The following is a 22,705-nucleotide window of genomic DNA, read 5'->3' on the forward strand; positions in this document are numbered from 1 at the left end:
GCCAAACATAACATGCAAATTAATTTAAGCAGCCAGGAATCGATCAACCGTAATATTCTTATTCGGAGCAATCTGGTAAACAAAAGACAACAAAAGACTGTTTTTCACTGTTTAATCCCCGACAAAGCTCAACTTAATTAACATAATAGCTTAAGTAACGGTGCGTGAATCGAAACACGCGTCTGATGTCTGATGTATGATTTCATCTGTTATAACCAACAAAATCACAATCTCGATCAAATTCATCCAAAATAGAATCACTGAAAATGTATGATTATTACCGAAACTCACAATTCGTGAATAATGTGCTTGGCAGTAATCGCTTTTTCATACGCTTACGGACAATGAAAATAGACTACTGCATACAAATGAATGAACAACCTAACTCCCGGTTATCTTCGAGAATGACTTCAACACCGTTCAAAAATTCACCAAAGGAACGCCAGGCAAAATAATGACCTCACACTACCCAAGTGTAGGCTTGCAAAAGGCCAAAGGGCTTTCATCTTCCGTGGAGCAAAAAAATCTACAATCATTTATTGAAGCATATCAGAAACAAGGGAAAACGTAGCGTTTTTTTTTAAAAAAAGACTTTTTAAGAATTTTTTAAATCATGGTTTTTTTTATTATCGTATTTTTTTTTCTCTCTATATTATCATCCAAATGTAAATAGTTTTCATTATTATTATTTTTATTTTCCCCAAGGGGAGCTATACAATAAAGTATGTATGTAATATACTATATGATGTCATGTATCCAAAAATAACTTCAAAAACCTGTCAAACCGGTAATACCGACCATGACTGCCATAAGTTAAAAATAGAGCATGACATCATTGATCAACCTGTCAAACCAGTTCATAACCTGTTGGTAAGACTAAACTTAAATATGACGTCATCCTAGAATGAGTTAAAAATAGAGCATGACATCATTGATCAACCTGTCAAACCAGTTCATAACCTGTTGGTAAGACTAAAATAAAATATGACGTCATCCTATAATGAGTAATCAAGACAATAGGCGGTGACGTCATCGGTGTTAATTTATGCCCCCGCGTATTAATGAGATTCCCCCGCGAAAAAGAGGCCTAACTGGTCCCCCCCTCACTACTGTATTCATTACGCAATAATGATACAATATTTTTAGAACATCCAAAAGGGGTTATGCGCACAACTTTAGGTGCTCACTCGTTTCATGCCTCTGCGCCTGCGCTGTGAATCAGCTTGCCTGCGCCCATCCGCACGATTGATTCGCTAGCGCTATTTAAGAAATCTCTTAAGACTTATCTTTTTAAGGGGTCTCTGTAAAACGAAGAACGGATGGCGGCGGATGGCGGATGATTCAATGCGGATGACAAAATGCGGATAATAAAACGCGGATGGAAAAATGTGGATGACAAAAAAAATTAAAATAATAAATAAATAAATAAATAAATAAATAAATAAGCAAATAAATAAATAAATAAATAAATAAACAATTTCTTACGCCCAATTTCTTTTAGAAAATTATGTAAAAATTACGTGAAAATTAAGTACTGATTCATGCCGAAAGACTTACGCTATGGCTTGACTTTTGTTATATGTTATGAAGTTGCACTAGAAAATAGCCGGAACAATTTTTTCTAACCACTCTGCTTGACTTAAGGCTAAGGTACATCTGAAAGCTATTTTCACGCCACTTAAAATCGATTTAACGGAAATATCTCGTTCTCGTTTCAAGCAATACAAGAACCCTTAGCTCATAACACAAATCAATGTTTGGGGGTATTTTTCTAAATTTCTACGCTCGGGCCTTCGGCCCTCGCTTCGCGAGGAACTAGTACGTCGACTTAGGCCCTTAGGCACCTAACTGGGTTGCATAAATCATGTTAAGATTACAGGAACCTGTAACTGTATAGTTGCAAAACATAAGGTTATTGTCTGGGAACAATTGTCTACAGCCGTATTATCTTAGAAACGTTTTATGCAACCAGTCCCAGGTGTTTACAGGGCATCTTACCAAAGATGCGGCGGATATTTCAGAAAGAAAAGGATCTTACCTTGTCTTGTACTTTTCGCAGGGAAAACACGAGGAACGGTACGAAACGCGCGCGGGACGTCAAGATGCTATTGTGACGTTTTTATAATGAACGGTGAAAGAAAAGTTCCTCGGAGATGCATGACATGACCACACTGAAGACACTTCTATGTTTTTTAAAACCCTTTTTCACACCTTTTGATATTTATTTTTATAACAATCACATCCGATACACAACCTCTTTTCTCGATTTCTCGTGCTTAATGATATGCATGTGCACAGAGGTAGGTTCTAAGTACGAAAAGCGGTTTTCTCCACACTGAGAAAGGGTTATATATACCCGAAACGCGCGCGCGCGCGCGCGCGTGTGTGTGTTTTTATCTATTTTTATATCAATCCTATCCGACATACAACCTCTTTTCTCGATTACTCGCGCTCAGGAACATTTACAGCAGTAGGCACTGGGTACGAAACGCGCTGGGCATGATGGACTGTCATATTCAAAATGCTATTGTGACGGTGCGATTTTGCTCCGACATACAACCTATTTTCTCGATTTCTCGCGCTTAGGAACACGCGCGCTGGGCATGATGGACAGTATTGGGACGACCCGATAAGGGAGCGTCTCCTTCGTAGACGCAATAAATATATTTTTCGCTCCGCCCCGACAAATTTTTTTGTCCCCGACAAATTTATTAACCTCGCTTCTCGAGGAATAAATTATATAAATTATACCAGGTGAGCTTTCGCGCGAAAACATGATATCTTCACACGTGAAAGATCACTGCTTCTATGGTTACATAATAAATCGCGCCTTTTGCAATGATTTGGTATTTCATTGGTGTTTATTTAATAAAAAGAACATTACATGGCCGCTTGTAGCCTCCCACGCAGTCGTTTTTAGGGGACTCGTATTACCTCCTCCCCTAAAAACGACTGCGTGGGAGGCTAGGCCGCTTGGAGATACGAAATTTCTCTTCTCGTGTTGAAAAATATTTCACTTGTTCGCTGCACTCACTCGTGAAATATTTTTCAACACTCGAAGAGAAATTTCGTATCTCCAAGCTGTCGTGTAATATCCTCTATGAATCTAGTCAGATCAGTGTTTTATTTAGTATTTTGTAATTATATCTCTCAGTTACTATTGGTCAATTTCAGCGGGCCGTGTTTCACTGTATTCGCTTTTTCCCGTTGAATTATGGCCCGCGCGTTTGGGCCAAAAATCAACGGGAAAAAAATTCGGTCCGCATCGGTCCTCGAATTTGGTTAGTAAGAGGTATAAAATATGTCATATTCAATGGAAACGTGTGTAACTGTTAGGTAGTAAACATTGATAAAAGTAACCGGAAATGGAAAAGTAGCCCGAAGCGGAAGTTCGTAACAAGTGATGTATGACGTAGGTCACACATACATCTGGCAGTTTTAAATAAGGAAAGGATGTTGGTGAGACGAAGTGAGTTTTATTCAGCGACAAATACAATGTTTGAATTGTCGAGAAGTGCTGTGTGTTTAATAGGTTGATTTGATGAGGCGCGTGTACCATAACATGGATAGGCATTTGAATGAATTATTTCTTGTTAAGATTTTATCCTAAGATTGGTTAAGCCTCACACAAGAGATGCCACCGACTTAGTAACACAACCACAGACTGACTGCTGCGAAACACTCATCTATCGAAGCGAAAGGAGAGATTACAATACAAGATTTTATTCTAATACATTCATTTTCGGATTTGATGTTGAGGAAGAAACACCATGCAGAGATGTCAACCTCTGAACATCTGAAATCTGGAGATTTTTTCTTTAGTGCACCCGCCCCCCCTCCCTTTATTTCCCTACCTTCCCCTAAAACAAAATTGATGCACTCACGCTCCACCCCTCCCCTCCCCCCCTCCACGGAAAATCATCCCAGCCAGTATTTTGGGCGTTTTGAGTTGAAATATTAGCTTATTTCACAAATAGGACGCCAGGTCGCTTTTATCCGGGTTTACACCTCTGTAAACCCCAAAACAACACCATGAATTATTAAACAGTAAATTTAACTTTTGAAACAAACTCCGTCTCAGCTAATTAGTAATCATTAACTTTTGATAGAGATCTCTTCTTATTAAAATGCAAAACACAATTTACTGTTTTCATTTCACAAGCACGATAAAATATTCGCGTCCGATACAGATCTCCCCCTCATATTTTATCTTCTACTAAAGCTCGTTGACTCAAAGCAGTTCATTGGCCATAGAGGTCGGTATCTTCATTATAGTAGGATACAGCAGAAAGGCAGCCCATGCTGTTCGCCACTTCTACCTTTTCCAACATGGAAAAAGCAACAGGAAAAATTGCTGGAACTTTGGATGATCTGGGCGGTGGATCTGACAAAGCAAAACAGATGTAGCAAAAATGAGTATTGACAGTTTTGATTAATTTATTATTTATTTATTTATTTATTTATTAACTAATTAGTTTTGAATAATTTATGATTTTGATTGAATTTTGATTAAGGTTATCTTATACCTTCAGAGGTGTCTCGCGTCCAAGCGATGTAGCGCGCACGTCCTGTTTAAACTGTAGATCACCGGCCTAAACCGCTATATCAAATTTAAGCTTAGAGAACTGGCTATCAAACTAGACCAAGAATTTTGAAATAAAATGAAATGCCGAATTTTTAGCGCTGTTTTCTCGAATCAACTTTTTCACTTGGAGGAGTCGCTTCAAAGAGTTAAAACTCAAAGGGAATTCGTTCGCTTGCGCATGCCTTCAATTTTGGACAGTAGTAAGTTTAACATATAAACAACAAAAACATGCCTGCCAATTATTTCTTTCGAAATATTTTTTCTCCGAGAGTGATTTTTGTACGATCACTCCACATTTTTTTCATCCTATTTCGAAAATGTTATATAACTTTTCATTGCGATTGAACATGGCAAAAAAAACCCGCAGACAACTTTTTTTAGCGCTTTGGGTCCGGAAACTGAGGACCAAATGAAATTAGCGAAAAACAAAATTCGCTTTGACTTGTAGCTTTAAGAAGGTGATTCGGACGCTCGCATTTAGATATTTGATATAGGAGTTTAGGTATCTACATTAAACTGGACCCAAGACATCTCTGCAGGTAAAGGGTAACCTTAAATTGATATAAAGTTTATGACTGATCGAGTGACCGAGCGAGTGAAAATTTCCCCACATTACGATAACTCGTTCATTGCGCATGCGCGCATTCACGAGTTTATAAAATGAATTCCTACAATGTAAGGAAAAGGAAGCTGTTCATTCAAAATGGCGGACGGCAGCGATGAGTGCAGACTTTGGTCAGTATTTTGTGAAGTGACACGTCTTCGCTACAGTTTATCCGGGATCTATGATTACTGCCGAACTTCCCAGTAAGTTCTTACAACAAAAAAAGAATTTTCGAAAAAGAGTGAGTATTTGCCGAGAAATTGGGACGTAAGTGAGCCGGTGTAACCAACCGTTGCGATATTTGCGAACGGTCTCGGTTTTCACTGTCACGCCATTGAAAAAAAAATATCAAAACCATTCCATGAATGAAGTCAAGAAATTGACATTGTATAGAGGATAAATAAATAAGGCATCTGTCCAAGTGTCAGGTCTGTGCGGCATTCCGTACTCGAGTTATTTGACAAAATGTTCCACATAAATTTATAGAGCTTAGTATGGAGACGCCATGTTTGTGTCCCTCTGAGGGGCACAAACATGGCGGCCGGAAATAGGAAAAAACATCTGGAGTTCACTTTTGCCAGAAAAGATGTTTGTTTGCCCTTGTGAATTTTCGAATGTTTAGATTAATATTTCTTTTCAAACTTAAATTGTTTAGAATGCTGAAAATCACACGAAGAGTCATTTTTAAGATAGGGAAAAGCTCTGTCACGGCCGTCCTCCTAATGTCACGCACGATGGAAACTCGGATATTGAAACTGTTCTATTTTCAAAAGGAAGCACGACATCGAGCTAAGAAATTGTGAACAGACATATTTTTAGGTAATCTCTCCTTGAATGAAGGTAAAGATTTTGTAGGCCTCCCAGTTTTGAATTCTAGAATTTGGTGACGTCACGTGAAAACCAAGAATAGTCTTGAATCCCTCACGTTCTCGCACTTCGAATATCCTGTATTTAGTGGAAGAACTTGCGTTTGTTCGAGTACGACACTGATATAAAAGAAGACATAAGCTTTAAGCTACACTTTAAAGTAGGTAAAGGTCTTAAAGTCTTCCAGCGAAGCGAATGTTTGGAGACGCGCTTGTTAATGTTTCAATTTGCGAGTCCGTGAATCGCGCTTGATGAGCTTCCTTTTTTTATTTGCGGCTGAACGTTATCAGATCACTTTTGTTCGAGTGCGTAAAACTTACAAGTCTCGGCAAGCAGAAACAACTGTATTACGGTACTTTCCAAATCGTTAAACGGAGTCAGCTCCTTTAAACGGTTCCGTTTAAACGTTTTCTTTCAAGCGTCAAACGGAAACTTGTTTCCTATTTGCAGCATTAACAAATTAAGACGTTCATTCAAGAGCTAATTTTCACCCGAACCTTCGATAAGCAATTTCGAAACTTCGCTATTCTCAACAATATTTCGCTCGAATAGATTTGTTCGCCGGCTTTTCGACTGAAAAGCAGCAAGAATTTTCGTTTTGACTGAGACAATACATGCGGTTACGGTTGTTCCCCGATAATTCCGTAGCGCTGATAATTTTACCCTCCTCAGCCGCTTCTGCTTCGGCCCAACAGCCTTGCTTGTTGAGGTGGGCTTCAGTCCCCATTTTGTTTTTCCCATAATCATTGCAGATTACAAAATCGGCGTGCGCGTACAGCAAACACCGCAGATATCCAACAACATGGTGAAGGAGTTGATTACTCTGGAACCCGAGTACGTGCAAAACTGCGAGAAAATTTTCACAGGAGGTGACCGGAGGAAAAAGTAGCTTGCAAAATGATTGGCTAATTTTCCATAAAGGTGTTAGGGGGCGGTACTTATTTGAGTAGCTAGAATTTTTTTTCAAGCTCTTTTGTTTTAAAATTTTAATTTTCGCTTGCAGGGGACACTTTCAAGAATTCCAACTCAACAACGATTTGGCCGATTTCAGTTAAATTTAGCCAGATGCTAGAAAAATATACATAACCAACAAAAACATGTCGGGGAATTCAATAATTCTTAAAATTATTTCCATAAAAACCATTTCCGTGCGTTCACTCCGCATGGTTTTCTCGCAGTATTGAAAATGTTTTGTATTTTTTGAACGAAATCGAATTAAGGAAAACCCCGACACGTTTTTTAAGCTTTTGGGATCCTGACCTGGAGAAAAAAAACAAACTTCCAAAATATAAAAATCGCATTGAGTTGGAACTCTTGAACGATAACCTGGACCTTCAAGTTCCGACTTTGCGAAAAACCTGGGAATTTATTTTATTGAAAAAGCAATGAAATGTTTTTGAATACCCAGTTCTATAAGCTTTAATTTGATATAGGGGTTTGGGTATCTGTGATTTAACTGAGAGGCTCTTTATCCGTTTAACTGAAGCTGTTGTGTAGTCATGACATCGTGCATTGTGCGAACATGAAGCCGAACAAATTAGACTCGAAATTCTCGTTGGCTAAGCACGTAATCATTATTGAGACCAAAACGAGAGATACGTTCAGTCTAGTTAACGTCGACACGGGTACCACGCTAGTTCGTAATGCAAAGTACTTAAAGCATGCGCCTAGTGAGTATGTTACTGATCTTGTTGAACAAGAAGTTGGTACTGAAACTAGAGTCCAACGACTCTATTGAGTCCGGTGCGACAGCTTCTGACGCTTGTGACAACACTAAGCCTTCTGGCCCCGGTTGTTCAAAGAGCGGATAACTTTATCCACTGGATAGGCCTATCCACCGGATAAAATCGCTATCCACCGGATAGTTATCCAGTGTATAAAAAGTCGTTGCACAAAGCCTGGATAGTGCCATGGATAACTATCCACCGGATAAGCCGCTATCCGGTTTGTTGCCATGGTGAATATGGGAGCGCGCGCGTCACGAAAATTTTTTTGTCAACAAACATGGCGGAAAACGCGGAACCGGGAAAGAGGGCGAGAAAGCCCAATTTCACTGCGGCAGAATGCACCCTCATTTTAGAGGCGGCGGAAGAAAACATCGAAATTATAAAAAGCAAGTTCTCAAACACTCTTAGCAACAAAAACAAAATTAGAATCTGGGAGCAAATTACAGAGAGAGTAAATTCTCTGGGAGTTTGCAAGAGGTCGGTGATCGAGATCAAAGAGAAGTGGCGCGGCATGGTCAGCAGTGCAAAAAAAGAGCACAACAAGGTTGGAACAGAAAGGAGGAAAACAGGTGGGGGTAGAAAACCCGATTCCCCGAAAGGAGAGACATTGAAACTCATTCAGCTTTTTGGGGATGACCCGTCGTTTTCCGGAATTTCGGGAGGAATCGAGTCCGGTAAGTTGTTTGATAAATTTAATTAAGCTTACCCTTCGCAACACTTGTGTTTCCTTTATATTATTTTGGTCAATTCAATAGCACTTTTACAGTTATAGTTTACATTCTGGGCCCCTCTTTACGGAGAAGAATGTGTAATGCGAATGCCATAAGTCCTAAACCGTATTTGTTGATGTCTATTTGGATTATTTTTTTCACGCAAGCTTTTAAAACGTGCGCCGAACTTGTAAACTTCCAACCGGGACTACAAGGTTAAAAGTTAAATTACTTGACCACACAATGAAATTTTAAATTGAACCACACCTTCCTCTAAATTACTAGTTCGTTATTTTTTAGCTAAACTAGAAGTACTGTGTTTTTTAAAATTAACTCGATCAGCCACTATATGACTGCAAGAAAATAAAATAGCCCGTCGCTCTTCGGCGCGCACGATAATTCAGTTTTATTCAGTTTTAATTCCACTTGAAGTAATTTTGTATTGTTTCTGTGCTTCTACTCTTGTTAATGTCGCTAGTTCCTGCATTTCGTCTCCTTAAAAAATAAGTTTCGTGGTGTTTAGGCTTGTGGAAAACCTATCAAAACCGGTGAATGCACCTTTGTTATTTTTCATAATGTATTTCAAAAGCACTTTTATAACGCCAACCTTATTTCCATTTGAATTAATTTTGCATGCTTTCTGTGCATTTGTTCCTTCTAATATTGCCAATAATAGTGATGTTGGAATTCGTAAACCAAGTAAAATATCTACAAAACATTTTCTTTCCTGAAAGCGAGGGACTGCTCCCTCGGCGGTTCGCATGTTGTCGAAGAAATTCATCCATTGATGACCATTTCTCTTACATGGCTTCTCGCCGCCTTGGTGACTGTAAAATGATAAAGTTTATGTGATTTCGCAGATTGCAGAATATTAATATTTTTTTCCAATACATTGAAAATGACTTAGGGATCACAACTTCTGTACTGGAATGTGGAAGCAGTAGTAGCACAGATCAGCCTTTTACTCAGCCCTTACATGTGATCACATGCCCAGATGTCATGTGCCTTGAACCACCCGGTGATAACATTCAGCAACCAACTGTGGATTGCCTAATATATGATGATCTCAACCCTCCTGTTACATCATTTCCCGTTGAACAACAGCCTTCAACATCAACACCACAGCTTCCTGTGAAGCCTGCAATTCCAAAGTCAAAGACCCCAACCAAAAAGGTGTCACTTACCCAAAATATCCAGGAAACACAGTTGGAGGTCTTGAAAAAAGAAAGCAGGAAGCTGGACATTGAGATCGAAAATCTGTTGTTGGCCAGAAAGAAGCTAAAGCTTGAAATGGAGGAGATTGAGGAGAGAAGAGGAAGTAAAAAATAAATTATGCTTTTATAACTTGAAAGGCCTTTCAAAGTGACAAATAATGGCGTTTTCGTTTGAGAAGTATTTTCTCTCGTTCCAGAGATATTCAAGTTTTTACTCAAAAATTGATAACGTTAAAAGTCAGCTCAGTACAAAGATAAATCACAAACTCAAGATTAAGTTAACTGAGGGACTGTCATGAAACCTAATGCCATGACAACAAAGCTGCTGCAATTTATGTTAATTGGATTAGGGCCATGACCGGTCGACTATGCACAATCCTTTGTTTTAACTTTCACAGCTTGACTGCAGTTTACAACTAGCTTTCTCTGAAGTAACTCTTATTTAGCAAGGGTTCAAGTCATACATGTATTTCAAATTATTTTTTACTTGAATTGTGTGGACTAGACTATATACAAAAAAAATTCATGCATTATGTCGGGTATGAAATGTGCATGCATGTAATGCAATACTTTTTTTTTAAAGATTTCCCTTTTTGAGATCAGCTTAAAAAATGGCTTTTGGTTCACACTAATTTTGTAATTTTAATTCTGAAAAAAATTCACTTGCCCACAGGGCAAGTGATGGTCAGAATCCACTAGCCCAATTGCAAAATCCACTTGCCCCAGTTGCACCCTGTAACAGGAAGGTTTCTATTGGTTAGTTACTCCAACACATTTCAAAATCTATTGTGGTCTGTGCACCATCTGAAGGCCAACGAAAAGAAGTTTGTCAGGCTTCACAACCATGACTGCCCAATTTGATCAAGAATATCTCAGGAAATATTGCGTTGGAAATGCTTGTGATACTAAATTGACATTTGATTGACATAATGATTATCGACTGTTAAACAAAAAAAGGCAGTGTATATACAGGAGAAAGAGGAGTAGAAAGTCGAGAAGCATGAGTCAAAGATCAAGGACATGAAATCTAGGTGAGAACAATTTAAAGTTTAAATTACTTGAAATCTATAGACCACTAATGAGTAAGGAATGTTAACTGGTCACCAACGTCACTTTCATGCACAGATTACAACTGATTTAAACTTCATATTCTTCTCACTATAGATTTCACAATCCTCTTTTACTCACACTTAATCTCTCTCTATACTTCTCCTTTTCACGTAATTACACACTGCATGCCTTTTTTGTCACAAGTTAACAGAAAATTATAATGCCAATCAAAATGTGTGTTTCAAGCAGGACCAACTTAATATATCTGCGAACTCTCATATCTGGTTCAAAGCAGAGAGGGACTGGGGCCAACAGTGAAATCATGGCAATGTCAAAATGGGTGTCATTATGTTTCTTACCTAGCATACATTGTTGGGGCCAAGTTTAAGTAGCATCACTCCATTTATCTTTGTACTGAGACAATTTGTGACTTCATCATCAATTTTTTCTTCATCATTTTTTTGAACAAAAAATCTTGAATATCTCTACAACAAGAGATATTCAAAAAAGGAAATGCCTGCATGCTTGTTCTCTTTCAAATGTCTTTCAAATTTCAAATAAGCATAAATTTTTTGTAACTATATCCATTTTAAAGGTAACATCATTCTTGAAATTGTATTGGGGTTAAATTGTTGGGAATACAAACTAATATTCTCAAATTTCATTGGAAATATAGCAATATTTCATTGCTGCAATATAAAACAGTATTTGAGTTATACAACACTGCTTGTTTGTAATTTTAATAGCTTTTCTTATGCCAACATTTTGTCTTATTATGACTTCATTCAGTTTCTTAATTGTTCATCACAATAGCAGCAGCTCTTAATAAGAACTTCTATTTTCCAACATCACGGACCAGTAATCATACAGAAAGCATCCAAAATTTTCACTATTTCATGTAAAATTTAGAATTTATAGACATTATTTCCAACAATTCAATATCATTAGGGAAGAGGTTCCTATAATATTATTATAAATGAAATTCAACATTCAGAGGTGATCATGCAACTGTGCAACTTTTGTTTGCAAAAAGAATTTTTATTACTTAAATAAATTTATTATATATATCCATGAAATTGATATTTATACAGTCATGCATTTGAACATTGAAACCATCATTCCATTAACTATAATATAAAGCAATATTGGATCATGAAAATTATCAAGCTGCTGTAAGTTGACTCTCATGGATTTAAACTTCAGTCAACAAAACAAAATCAATGGGCTATAGCCTTTCTTATCTCATTCTTAAACTGAAATATCAAAACAATATTTTACTTTGAGCAAGGCTTATTAGGTTAATGGACCTGCATGTGAATTTATTAGTTATTCCACAAGTGCGCATTCAGGGCACGTCACTGGTGTGCATCAAGTTGGCTATAATCACCTTATCTAACAACCCTGAGTGGAAAATAGCTTATTCTTGCCCCCTGACACATACTCTTACCATATTTGTGGGGCATGGTATAATGGCTCAAATAAACATATAATGCCAATCAAAACTCTGAAACTGCGCATGCATTGCTGAGTCAGTTTTTAATTATTATACTTATAATTAAATTATTATTAATACCCATGAGAAAAATGAGAGTGCACATCGATAATTTAGTTTTCAATTATTGAAACCATCTAACATTGTTCACAACCACTAAAACTCAAAAGACATTATATTTTATAAATTAATTCAAACAAATCCTATAGTGAGCGTTACAAGCAAAAGCTGCAATAAACTGCTTTCCTAACCAAAAAGTCAGTTTTCATTTTGTATGTACTGCAGATTTTCTGTGAAAAATGTGCATCCATTTATATATATTAATTTTGTTTTCTATAATTGCCTGAATGCTAAATTTTGAAAAACTGTTTACACATAAAACTGCCAAATAAAATTAAAGTGAAAAGGCAATTTCTACTTGCTGGTCATCAGTAATTTAACATTTTAATGCGCAATACATTTAAGGTCTTAATGCTGGGTTTAGCTTAAAAAATCTACAATGCAACAAAAAAAAAATTGAGAGTATTTTTGTTACTTCTTGAACAACTACATAAAACTATACTTGGCTTTTTACAAAATTCCCGCGTGTCGATTGGCTTGTGTTAGATTTTGTCTAAAAGAGCACAGACATGAATAAAAATGATGTCAGATGTGATGCACACCCTTTCTCAACAGAAAATAAGGCCATGACGTGAATTCTGCATGTACTTTTTTCCATGTCATTGTAAAAACAACTGACAGCGCAGTTTTCTAGAGTCTGCCTTAATGTTACTCTAAGAGACCATAATTAGATGATTTATATTGCCATAAAATTTTCAAAACATTACATAACATTGTATGTTTTTAGCAAAAAATGAATGCCCAAATGTGAAAAAAAATTGCTTAACAATGTTTTGGAAATTAATGAAATGCAATTTAGACATCTACAAAATAAAAATAAATAAATGGCAATCTCAGTGGCACATCGTATCCACAGATTGATAGAGGGGTCTGCAAAATCTGCGAGCCAGCGAGCCATACTAGCCACCGTGCGAGCCAAATTGCGAGTCATGCGAACCACAGTACAAATGTTAAGAATTTTTATTTGTTTTATTTACATTTGCATGACAACATTTTAGACGAGTTTTTTACTCGGGCTGTAAGCCGGCACGAGTTACGTTTTCGGTCACGTTATCAAAATAGTTCATCCTTTTTTATTTTTTGGGGTTGCGATGGGCCGAGAGATAAGACTTTGGGCCACGAGTTAAGTTCTCGGGCTTGTTATTTGTACTCGGGCGTACCCAAACTCCCTCATTTTTTTTTTTTTTGCTTCCTTTTAAGCTCCCCCTCCCTTTCCCCGATGTATTCTGCGAGTCACTCTTTTTTCAAATCAAAACATTTGGCGCCAGTTGTGAAGTGTTCGTGAACGGTTTGCCTTAGCGCAGAGAGGGTTCTAGAGTCGTTACAGACAGAAAGGTGAAGGCAATGATAGCATGTCGAGTGGCGAAGAAAGCTAAACCGTAAGGATTAAAGCCCGTAGATAATTAGCATAAGAGAAGAGGAGGTAGCTTGAACATGGTGCATTCAGTTTCGTCTGATTGGCAGATTAGTGAGGGTGACAGTTGTGCATACACTTACATACACTTTCCCTTTAAAAATACCCAACTGACGGTTTTCAGTGCATTGTGAGGCATTTTAGCCAGAAATAAAATTGGTACCTATTTGACTGTTTTCAACTTGGTTTCTGATTGGCTGATTCAAAAAACGTCCTTCAGCCTTAGTGATTTTTTTTGCATTGTCCTTAACTGTTAAAGAATTAAATATTGCGATCTCATTTATCTTGTTCCGATGCCATTGTTCTTGTTCTCATGTGAAAGTAAGTATAACAAATAAAAATTCTTAACATTTGTACTGTGGCTCGCGTGACTTACGTGACTCGCATGGCTCGCACGGCTCACATGGCTCGATCACCCCTTGGCTCACATGGCTCACTGACTCGCAGATTTTCATCACTCTCGATAGAGTGGCTATTTGTCCACTGTTTCCAGGTCGAATTGTAATTTGGAATGTTGGTTTTTGTGGAGAGGAAAACCATAGTACCCGGAAAAAACACCCTCGGAGCAGAGACGAGAACCAACAACAAACTCAACCAGCATATGTGACACTGTCAGTCCGGGAATCGAACCTGAGCCACATTGGTGGGAGGCGAGTGCTCTCACCACTGTGCTATCCCTGTTCATTTTTTTCCCTGCTCACTTAAGGAAAAGAAATCTGAGGTAAAACGAAAAGTTGTGACTTTCGAAAAACTCAGCATACAAAGCAGTTAATGTGCTCTCACTTTTTCAAACAAAAACAATTGAAGGGCTTTGTGCAAGAGGGGCGTAAATGACTAATTTATCCATGAGCACCTTAAAATCAAAATTGCTTCAAATGACCCCTATTTTGGCACAGATCATTATAGAGACTGGTCATGATAAAGACACTTAAAATGGTACATTTACCATAATTTTTGAGAAAATTATAAAATAATGCCAAATAAACAAGAAATAGCTTTTCCTAATCTAGAAAATACGAGTAACCAGCTTAGCTACACAAAAGAGATACAGAATTGTACACAGGACGACCCAGTAGACTGAACCAAGTCAAGTAATTAAATAATTGGAAGTACCTGAATAAGAGAAATAAGCCAAATCAACCAATCTCTGTGCCAAAATAGGGATTCTTTAGAGTAATTTTGATTTTAAGGCAAGAAATAAATCATTTTATTATTCCACTTTTATGTCATTTCACCAAATAAGATCAAGGAAACACGCAAAATACAAGACCGTAATACACTGTAGTGTCCCGGTTTGACCGGTTCACATTAGTGAATATATGGTCATTTAATGACCACTACACTCCACTGGCTTTCTGTGTTATTTATGCTATTTGCATGTAACATTATACTAATAGACAGATTATGCCGGGTGTATTGAGTCTTAAAGTGTGACGTCACAAATATTTGAATTTTTTAAATTATGGGATTTGTTAGTATATTAATGGAAATAGCATGATGACAAATGCCTACTTGTCAAAAAACAGCATCTTTATTATAATTGCAATTAAGGGAGTGAGATATTAACTCTGTTATGCCCCAATGACTCCATACAAATCTTTCTAGTTATGTCTCAGTTCTTACTATTTGGAGCTGAGACAAAATTAAAAGGATTTGTATGGAGTCATTGGGGCATAACAGAGCTATAAATTTCTCACTCCCAAATTGCAATGCTGATTTTTGGCAAGTAGGCATTTTCCATCATGCTTTTTCAGAGTATTCTAACAATATCCCATAATTTCATAGATTTTGTTTTTTGTGGCGTCATCACTTTAGGACTCTATTTCGACACTCTCACCATTAAATTGAAGCCAAAATAGCAAAATCTTTTTGTAGTGGAATAATAAATCTCGATCTTATTCGATGATTTGTATAGAAAATGCGCGCTGACATTTTGCTCATTTTCCACACCCTTTCGGGGCTCTGGAAAAATAGTACTAGACAACATGCAAAATATCTGCGTGTATTTTGAATGTAAAACCATCTAATAAGATATATGAAATGCACCCCTCCTGTCCATAATCCTTCAGTCATGAGCATATCAAAAAGAACCTACCCACACAGAGAACTTAAAAGAAAGTGTTTGTTATGTGCTTCCTAACAGCATTACCATTCTCAGGACCATGATATTGCTCCTGCACATCACAGTCCTCATCATCTACATGACCATCATCTACTTCTGGCTCCCTTAAATTAATAGCAATATTGTGCAAAACAAAACATGCGACTACAATCGTGCAAACCCTATCAGGAGCCATTCTTATTTCCGAGTGTAGGATGTGGAACCTACGTTTAAGAAGGCCAAACGTACGTTCTATCGTGCAGCGCGTTGTTTTGTGGGCCCTGTTGAACCGCTCCTCTGATGGTGAATGTGGCTGGGAGTAGGGTGTCAACAGAAATGAAGTGCAGGCATACCCGCTATCGCCAAGGAGCACTCCATCTGCCAGCCCATGACCTCCTCCTTGTTCCAGCTGTCGACCCACAGCAGATGTTTTAAAAATGTGGCTGTCATGAGTACTGCCAGGCCACCTGGCAACCACATTTGTGAACAATCCTGCAAAAATATACAGTTTTTTAGATCATTGTTTCCCGTAGAAGCGTGTATCAGGCCTGATGCAATTAAGGCGGGGCATGGAGGAAAATAAAAATAAAATAAAATAAAATAAAATCTATGAGTAAAGAGTCAAAATAATTTGCCATAATTTATAGTAAATCATCAAAGAAATGAATTTTGTTTTGTTTTGTTTCTTTTCTTGTGATTGTGTACTAGTCCGCGTTTTGCAAATCCTCGTTTTACAAGTCCGCGTTTTATAAATCCATTCCAATCCATCCGTTACAGTATGCCCACAATAACAAATAAATGGTTACGTTCAAACGTAACATGGCTGACATTTACATTGCTCACCTTCATGATTACAAATAGCTTGCACATTTATCGAATGAAAGCCCTTTCTGTTGACGTAATCGGGTTCATTCAGCATGTGTACCATTTACACAGCCTATTGCACACGGGAAGCCTCCAATTCGGAACAAGCCTCGCTTGACTTCATCTCGCTCGTTTCTCGTCGATGGAAACTTAACAAAATCGTTCACTTTGGCGGCAAGGCATTGAGTCACCCGACGGATAACTCGACTGACGGTGGATTTATCGTAAGATAAAAAAGTGTCACCAACTACTTCAAGGAAGCTACCCGAAGCCAAGAATCTTAACGTAATTAACACTTGTTCGCTCGCTGACAACGAGTGGCTTCTTCTTGTCGATAGGGAAATTTCCTCGGCGAGTAAGTCAATGATGAGCTGAAGACCTTCTTTCCCAAAGCGATACCGAGATCTAAGTTCATTATCAGTGTAGCACGCCAACGGGTCAATTTCTCTACGATAGACTCTAGCCTTTCTAGGATTATCGAAATTATTCATCATACGAGAAAGACTACGGGCGGCCATGTTTATTTACTGGGCTTTCGCCGCTACATTTTATCCGCCGGATAAAAAGTTATACGACCTACCTTGACATGGATAACTTTATCCACTGGATAGCGGCTGGAAAGCGCTATCCAAGCTTCGAACAACCGGAATGACGCAAGTGGATAAATTTTATCCGCTGGATAGCGACTTATCCAGTGGATAAGACTTATCCGCTCTTTGAACAACCGGGGCCTGGTCATGTTGACAAGTAAGCCACTCAGAACGAGGACGTCGTTACCACTAAGTCAGGACAAGTAGTTAAGTCAACCAAAGATCACGATAATTTCGTATATCATTGATTCCGTGATTTAATAATTCTCTAGTTGTATTCTTTGCTCATTCCTTGAACATTGCCCGGGAAGGATGTAGTGTATTGATTACTATAGTAACAAGGACATGTGTTACTGTTACCTTATGTGAAACTACTGCATGCTACAGCATGATGTGAAAGTACTGTTACTGAGTTGAAGTAGAATAATGATTGTACTATAGTAATCAATACACTACAGAAGCCACCTCTGAAGGCACTCTTGATATACTCTCTTGGTTGCAAAATAAAAAATGAATTGAATACAAGCAATGACACTGGAGTCACTTCTCTGTATGACTACACAACAATCACCAAGATCCTGTGGGCGATCCGCGTGTTTGTGAATTCGATACTGCAAGTGCGATACTAAGTTATCGATATGGTACAGCGAAGCCATGGAAACTTGTGTACTTCCTACAGAAACAGTGGAAAGGCTGACAAATAATAAAGAGTTAAACTGCACATTTTTTGTTGGTATCTGATCACTTTTCACATTACCTTTTTTATCAGTTGTTTCGGAATGCTCCTCCACAGCTTGAAGTGAAGTTTCGTCCAGGTGCACGATCTGTGCAAACAAATATGGAATGTCAGGGGCACTCGATATTCGCATGCTAAGCATGAACCAATTCTTATTAATGTCGATTAACAGAGTTCAACGTATTCACATACCGCACAGACAATCACGGGTTAATTAAAATACAAAAACAGTTTTGTAACCTACGTGCTTTTATCAGTGTTCTTGTATCCAGTCAATGGCAGACGGCTTATCGAAAATACAAAAAGAGCTTTGTACCCTACAAGCTTTTATTAGCTTTTTTTATCCAGTCAATGGCAGACGGCTTATGTTATATCCTGTGCTCCCAGGTCGTTTGGTGGACTTTTAAAGACATATTTTATTAAGCCAATGCAGTCACATTTCCAGAATTTTCTAGCTGTCGTTGGTTTTACAAAAAGGCTAGCTAGTGCTACTTCATATTTTTATCGAGGTATTTGTCTCTCCGAAAACGAAAGGAATTTGTATTCCAGCCGGTACAAATTTTTGTGCCGACATCATTTAGTAAAAAAAAAAAAAGATTTTCTCAGTACTACATTCGAATTTCTGAGGCGAAATAGGTCTTCCGCCGCTTCCGAACTGATATCCACCAAAATCGTGAATCCGTGATGGCCCAAGAACGGCCAAGAATTTTTCAAAACATCCCGCACAATTCTCAATTGAAGAGAATTCGACAAGTTTCGATTTATTTGACCATCTTTGAATAGTTATCAAGTTAGTGTGTAATACTTCTTAAACTGAAAAGGTTGCCCGTAAAATTAAACTTTTCCAACGACATTTATTTCAACTGAAGCGAGGTGTTAAAAATATGTGAATCTTATCCTTTGACAAGTGCTCTAATCCTTTCCCAGAGCTCTCTCTTATCCCACCCTGCATGAAATAGGAAAAAAACTCGATAACATAGAGTAAGATTGATTATAGTAACTCACATGTACCTCGCCCGTTGCAGACATCTTGGACAAGGATATGGCGAAAACTGACTAATGTCCTTGTTGGAGGCTGAATGTTATTTAAAACAAAACCAGGAAAAATCGACACCCTCACTTGTGAAGAATCAAGAAAACTATGAGCAAACAGCTGATTGGAATGACATGTCATGTTCGTCGCCGGAATTCGGTGTTGTTTATCACCTAATGGGACTTTGTGTTCCTATGACTCATAGTTAATCTTATTATTAAACAAACGGACTTTGGATGCAGTCGAGTGTCCCCTCATGAAAAAAAAAAAAAAAAAACCAGTAAATGAAAAAACAAAATAAAATCATCGCCATTGTGTTCCTATTGTTTATAAAGGCTGAAAACTCAACACGACAGTTTTGTCCAAATTACCAGAGCTTTTACCTCAATCTTTTTCAATTTCAAATAACCAACAGAAAGAATTGAAGACATGTTTGATCTTAAATTCATGATATTGAAATAAAGGTTTGTCAAAAACCATGAGTCACATACATTTTATAGTTACATTTTTCCTTCGTGCTTTTCGTTGTTTAGCGTTTCTTGAACTCTCTACTGGGTCTGTTCACTGTGCCCCGACGAGAATAATAGACCTTCTGAGCAGACGGAGCTAGTTTGCTTTCGTCAATCTATGCTGTTTCTTAATTCTCTTTTTGGTGCCGCTCACTAAAGTAATTGGAACTAAAGCTACATCGCTTCTCACTCGTTCCGAAAAGATAAGCTCTTTTAAGTTTGCATTAGAATATCAGAAAATCGATCCCTATAAACTCTTATGACTACAAACAAAACGGCTGTCCACTCGGTCGTTCAGCTGTTCACCTACTTTCGCGGGTCCGTTCACTCGGTTTCTCGTTCGCTCGTTTTCGCCAGCGAGTGCTCGGTGGACCGTTTAATCGTTAACTCGGTCATTCGGCTATCCGTTCGCTCGCTCGGATGTTCGTTAAATTCGCTCAAGTTTCCGTTTGTTGGTTCGTTTCACTTCGGGTTTGTTCAGTTGTTCCGCCCTTTGCTCAGGCTTCTTATTCATGGGCATAAACAAGTTATAAACAATAAAATTTAACCGCCAATTAAAAGCTGTATTAAAATATTAAGAAGAAGTTCCTTCATGTTTTAATACTAATGGCTGTAATGCTACTGAGAAAGACTTCTTCTTTCTCCACTGATCCGACTCATGGTTAATCTTATGATTTTACAAAATACAACTCTGTTATGTAACTTCAGTGACAGGTCTAACATTTCGATGACTGAATATAGTTTTAATGGTGACAATCTGCCAACTGTGAAACAAAACATACATATGCATTTCAAATATGTGGGTTTTACATATTTTATGTTTATTTCTTCACCTCTACGACAGCTACGAGCATATTTCGAATTCAATCTACAATTCCCTGCAGGTCCTTGTGCGTCTACCCGTAACTCAATCGTCTCGAAAAGTAAGCTAGATTTATTTATCTATCTAATTTAATTAAACTAGGTCACATACCCAGTTACAGAAACGTTTGCGATTTTTTATTTAAAATCACACTGACAAACTAGAAGGACAAAGGACTCGACTGAATGTACCGTCATATTAAATCCCTGCTGTTGTCTCCGCTTCCGGTCAAACCGACATTCTGTTAACTCCCCGCCCCTCTGAGCCAACGCGTTGTCAATGCTATTGTCCATCTGTTGTTTATCATATGATGATCTATTCCTACGATTTTACGTTAATTCCATGATCACTGAATATAAATATATGAAACATATAAACTGCGAACGAAAGACCAAGCAGAAGAGACCCTCGCAGTCATCCACCGAAAGCCTGAAAAACTCAGCCATGAACGCGATCCGAACCCATGACCTCTGCGATGAGCTCCAGTCAGCTTGATAGCTCAGTTGGTAGAACACTGCACCGGCATCGCTGAGGTCACGGGTTCGAATCACGTTCGGGCCTGTTTGGTGGATGAACAGTGTATGATCAGATTAGACAAACTGAACAATGTCAACCGGCTATTGTAATTCCGTTTCATTTCAACTGTCAAATACTGCAGTGTGCACTAACAACCAATAGACATGAATAGACATAAGAGAAAAGAGTTGGCCCCAAACTCGAACTTGGCTCGCGCTTAGAGTAATCTCGGTGCGCGAAGTGACTTTGCGTTCGCTACTTCAGCAGAGGAAGCATTACTGGCCGACTAGCTTCGACACCATCGTTGCCATCACGCCTGACGTCTTCTGACGTCTTCGTCTTCTCCTGATTTTCTTCCCTTTTCCCCTTCTTCTCTTCCCCCTCTTCGCCCCCGCCCTCTGAAAAGCCTGATACTCAGGCTACCACCACCATGACTTGTAGCCGTTCATTTCTTTTACATTGGTTGACTTTTTTCTATCAATACGTCAAGGAGGGGGGTGAATAGGGGTATGTAAATCCGCCGATCCGCTAAAATTAATGGCTGAATCCGTCGATCCGCTCAAAAAATCAACTAAATCCGAATCCGCAAATTGTTTGCCGCGTTAGATGATGCGCGAGACACAAAGGGACTTCAGTTGTTGGAGTTGCCTTGCATGATATTGTGTTTTAGCGTTGAGGATGACTATCAACGAAATGTTTATGTAACCAACGTCTGTATCGAAACAAAAACTTGTAGATAAGAGAAAAAAGAGCAAACTTGAACTTCCCAACAACCAAAATCCAAAATCCGGGCCCCAAAACTGGATAAAACCGCGATCCGCTGTGATCATAGGATCCGCTGATCCGTTAAAATTTCGCTCTGAATCCAGAATCCGGGCTAAAATATTCACCAAATCCGCCGATCCGTAGACCTATTCACCCCCCTCGTCAAGCTGTTCTGCTGCTTGATCCGCCTGTATTAAAATTGGGGCGTCGTAAGCATCCAACATCAGCGACGGCAATTTATTTTTGGACTGGCTGTCTTGGAAGTAAATTTTATGCCGATTTAGGTGTTGTTTAAAACGAAAAAAGTCACATACAATCTTTTCTTTACAGCGATCTCTTTTATAGCTAAACAAAGTCATTTCCAAAGTGACTCCCCGTCCCCACCCGCCGCCCCTTCGTCTCCAACGTATGACTTGTGATCCAACCCACATCCGAGATAATCAACATTTGCGATGCCATATTCCACTACGACCGAGAGAAGTGCATCATTCACGGCTTTGTCGAAGACCTCAACCATTAATTTGACTTTTTCCGAATTTTTGGAAATTTGGTACATACACATTAACCGATTTTGACATTTTTCCGTAACACAGGTTCATAGGTGGCCATTTCTAATTCGGTGTAGTCATTAGCAGCACTTTCGCAGCGATCCAAGCTTACAGGCTTGTCTACGAGTCCCAGGGAAATACCCAGCCGTATCTTATGTTCTGACGAAAAAATAACGTGATCTTTGCCCATATCCAATATCAAAATTCGTCCAAGATGTTTCGCCTATATTTTATATCTGATGCGCCCAGCGATAGTTCTGGCAACCGAAGCGAGGTAAGGGAATTTTCATGGAATATTTCAATTTTAAGCACTTTTGTAGCTAAATTAATTTTTTCCTTGGTGAAATGATCGACGATCTCACAGACCAATCGAAGAAAAAAATGGCTCGCATGACTCG

The 22,705-nt window shown here is 38.4% G+C and overlaps 2 protein-coding genes across 4 annotated transcripts; one reads left to right on the forward strand and one right to left on the reverse strand.

Annotated features, from left to right (window-relative positions):
• Positions 1-3,986: 3,986 nt before the first annotated feature.
• LOC146480822 (uncharacterized) lies at positions 3,987-20,927 on the reverse strand. 3 transcript variants are annotated; one of them, XM_085109189.1, is made up of 3 exons: positions 20,670-20,927; positions 18,096-18,162; positions 3,987-4,384 (listed from the first exon to the last, which is right to left on the reverse strand). In XM_085109189.1, the coding sequence occupies exons 1-3, from the start codon at positions 20,769-20,771 to the stop codon at positions 4,242-4,244; spliced, it is 312 nt and encodes a 103-aa protein (XP_084965315.1). In that variant the 5' UTR covers positions 20,772-20,927; the 3' UTR covers positions 3,987-4,241. The 3 variants fall into 3 exon arrangements, with proteins under 3 accessions (XP_084965315.1, XP_084965316.1, XP_084965317.1); XM_085109190.1 differs by lacking the exon at positions 20,670-20,927 and adding an exon at positions 19,080-19,268; XM_085109191.1 differs by lacking the exon at positions 20,670-20,927 and adding an exon at positions 19,086-19,266.
• Positions 8,061-9,822, forward strand: LOC146480823 (uncharacterized). Its single transcript, XM_085109054.1, has 2 exons — positions 8,061-8,473; positions 9,354-9,822. Exons 1-2 carry the CDS (start codon positions 8,061-8,063, stop codon positions 9,820-9,822), a joined length of 882 nt encoding a protein of 293 aa, XP_084965180.1.
• Positions 20,928-22,705: the final 1,778 nt, after the last annotated feature.

This window comes from Pavona decussata, unplaced genomic scaffold (assembly GCF_977016875.1).
Source record: "Pavona decussata unplaced genomic scaffold, jaPavDecu1.1 SCAFFOLD_52, whole genome shotgun sequence".
NCBI lineage: Eukaryota > Metazoa > Cnidaria > Anthozoa > Scleractinia > Agariciidae > Pavona > Pavona decussata.

What these genes read in the sequence shown, in the direction of transcription:
- LOC146480823 (XM_085109054.1), top strand. Translation starts at nt 8,061, where the DNA reads ATGGCGGAAAACGCGGAACCGGGAAAGAGGGCGAGAAAGCCCAATTTC. An exon ending in TCCGGTAAGTTGTTTGATAA is followed by an intron (nt 8,474 to 9,353) that starts ATTTAATTAAGC and finishes GTGATTTCGCAG; the next exon opens with ATTGCAGAATATTAATATTT.
- LOC146480822 (XM_085109189.1), bottom strand. Translation starts at nt 20,771, where the DNA reads ATGGACAATAGCATTGACAACGCGTTGGCTCAGAGGGGCGGGGAGTTA. An exon ending in AGCAGGGATTTAATATGACG is followed by an intron (nt 18,163 to 20,669) that starts GTACATTCAGTC and finishes TTGTTTGCACAG; the next exon opens with ATCGTGCACCTGGACGAAAC. An exon ending in CGAAACAACTGATAAAAAAG is followed by an intron (nt 4,385 to 18,095) that starts GTAATGTGAAAA and finishes TTGCTTTGTCAG; the next exon opens with ATCCACCGCCCAGATCATCC.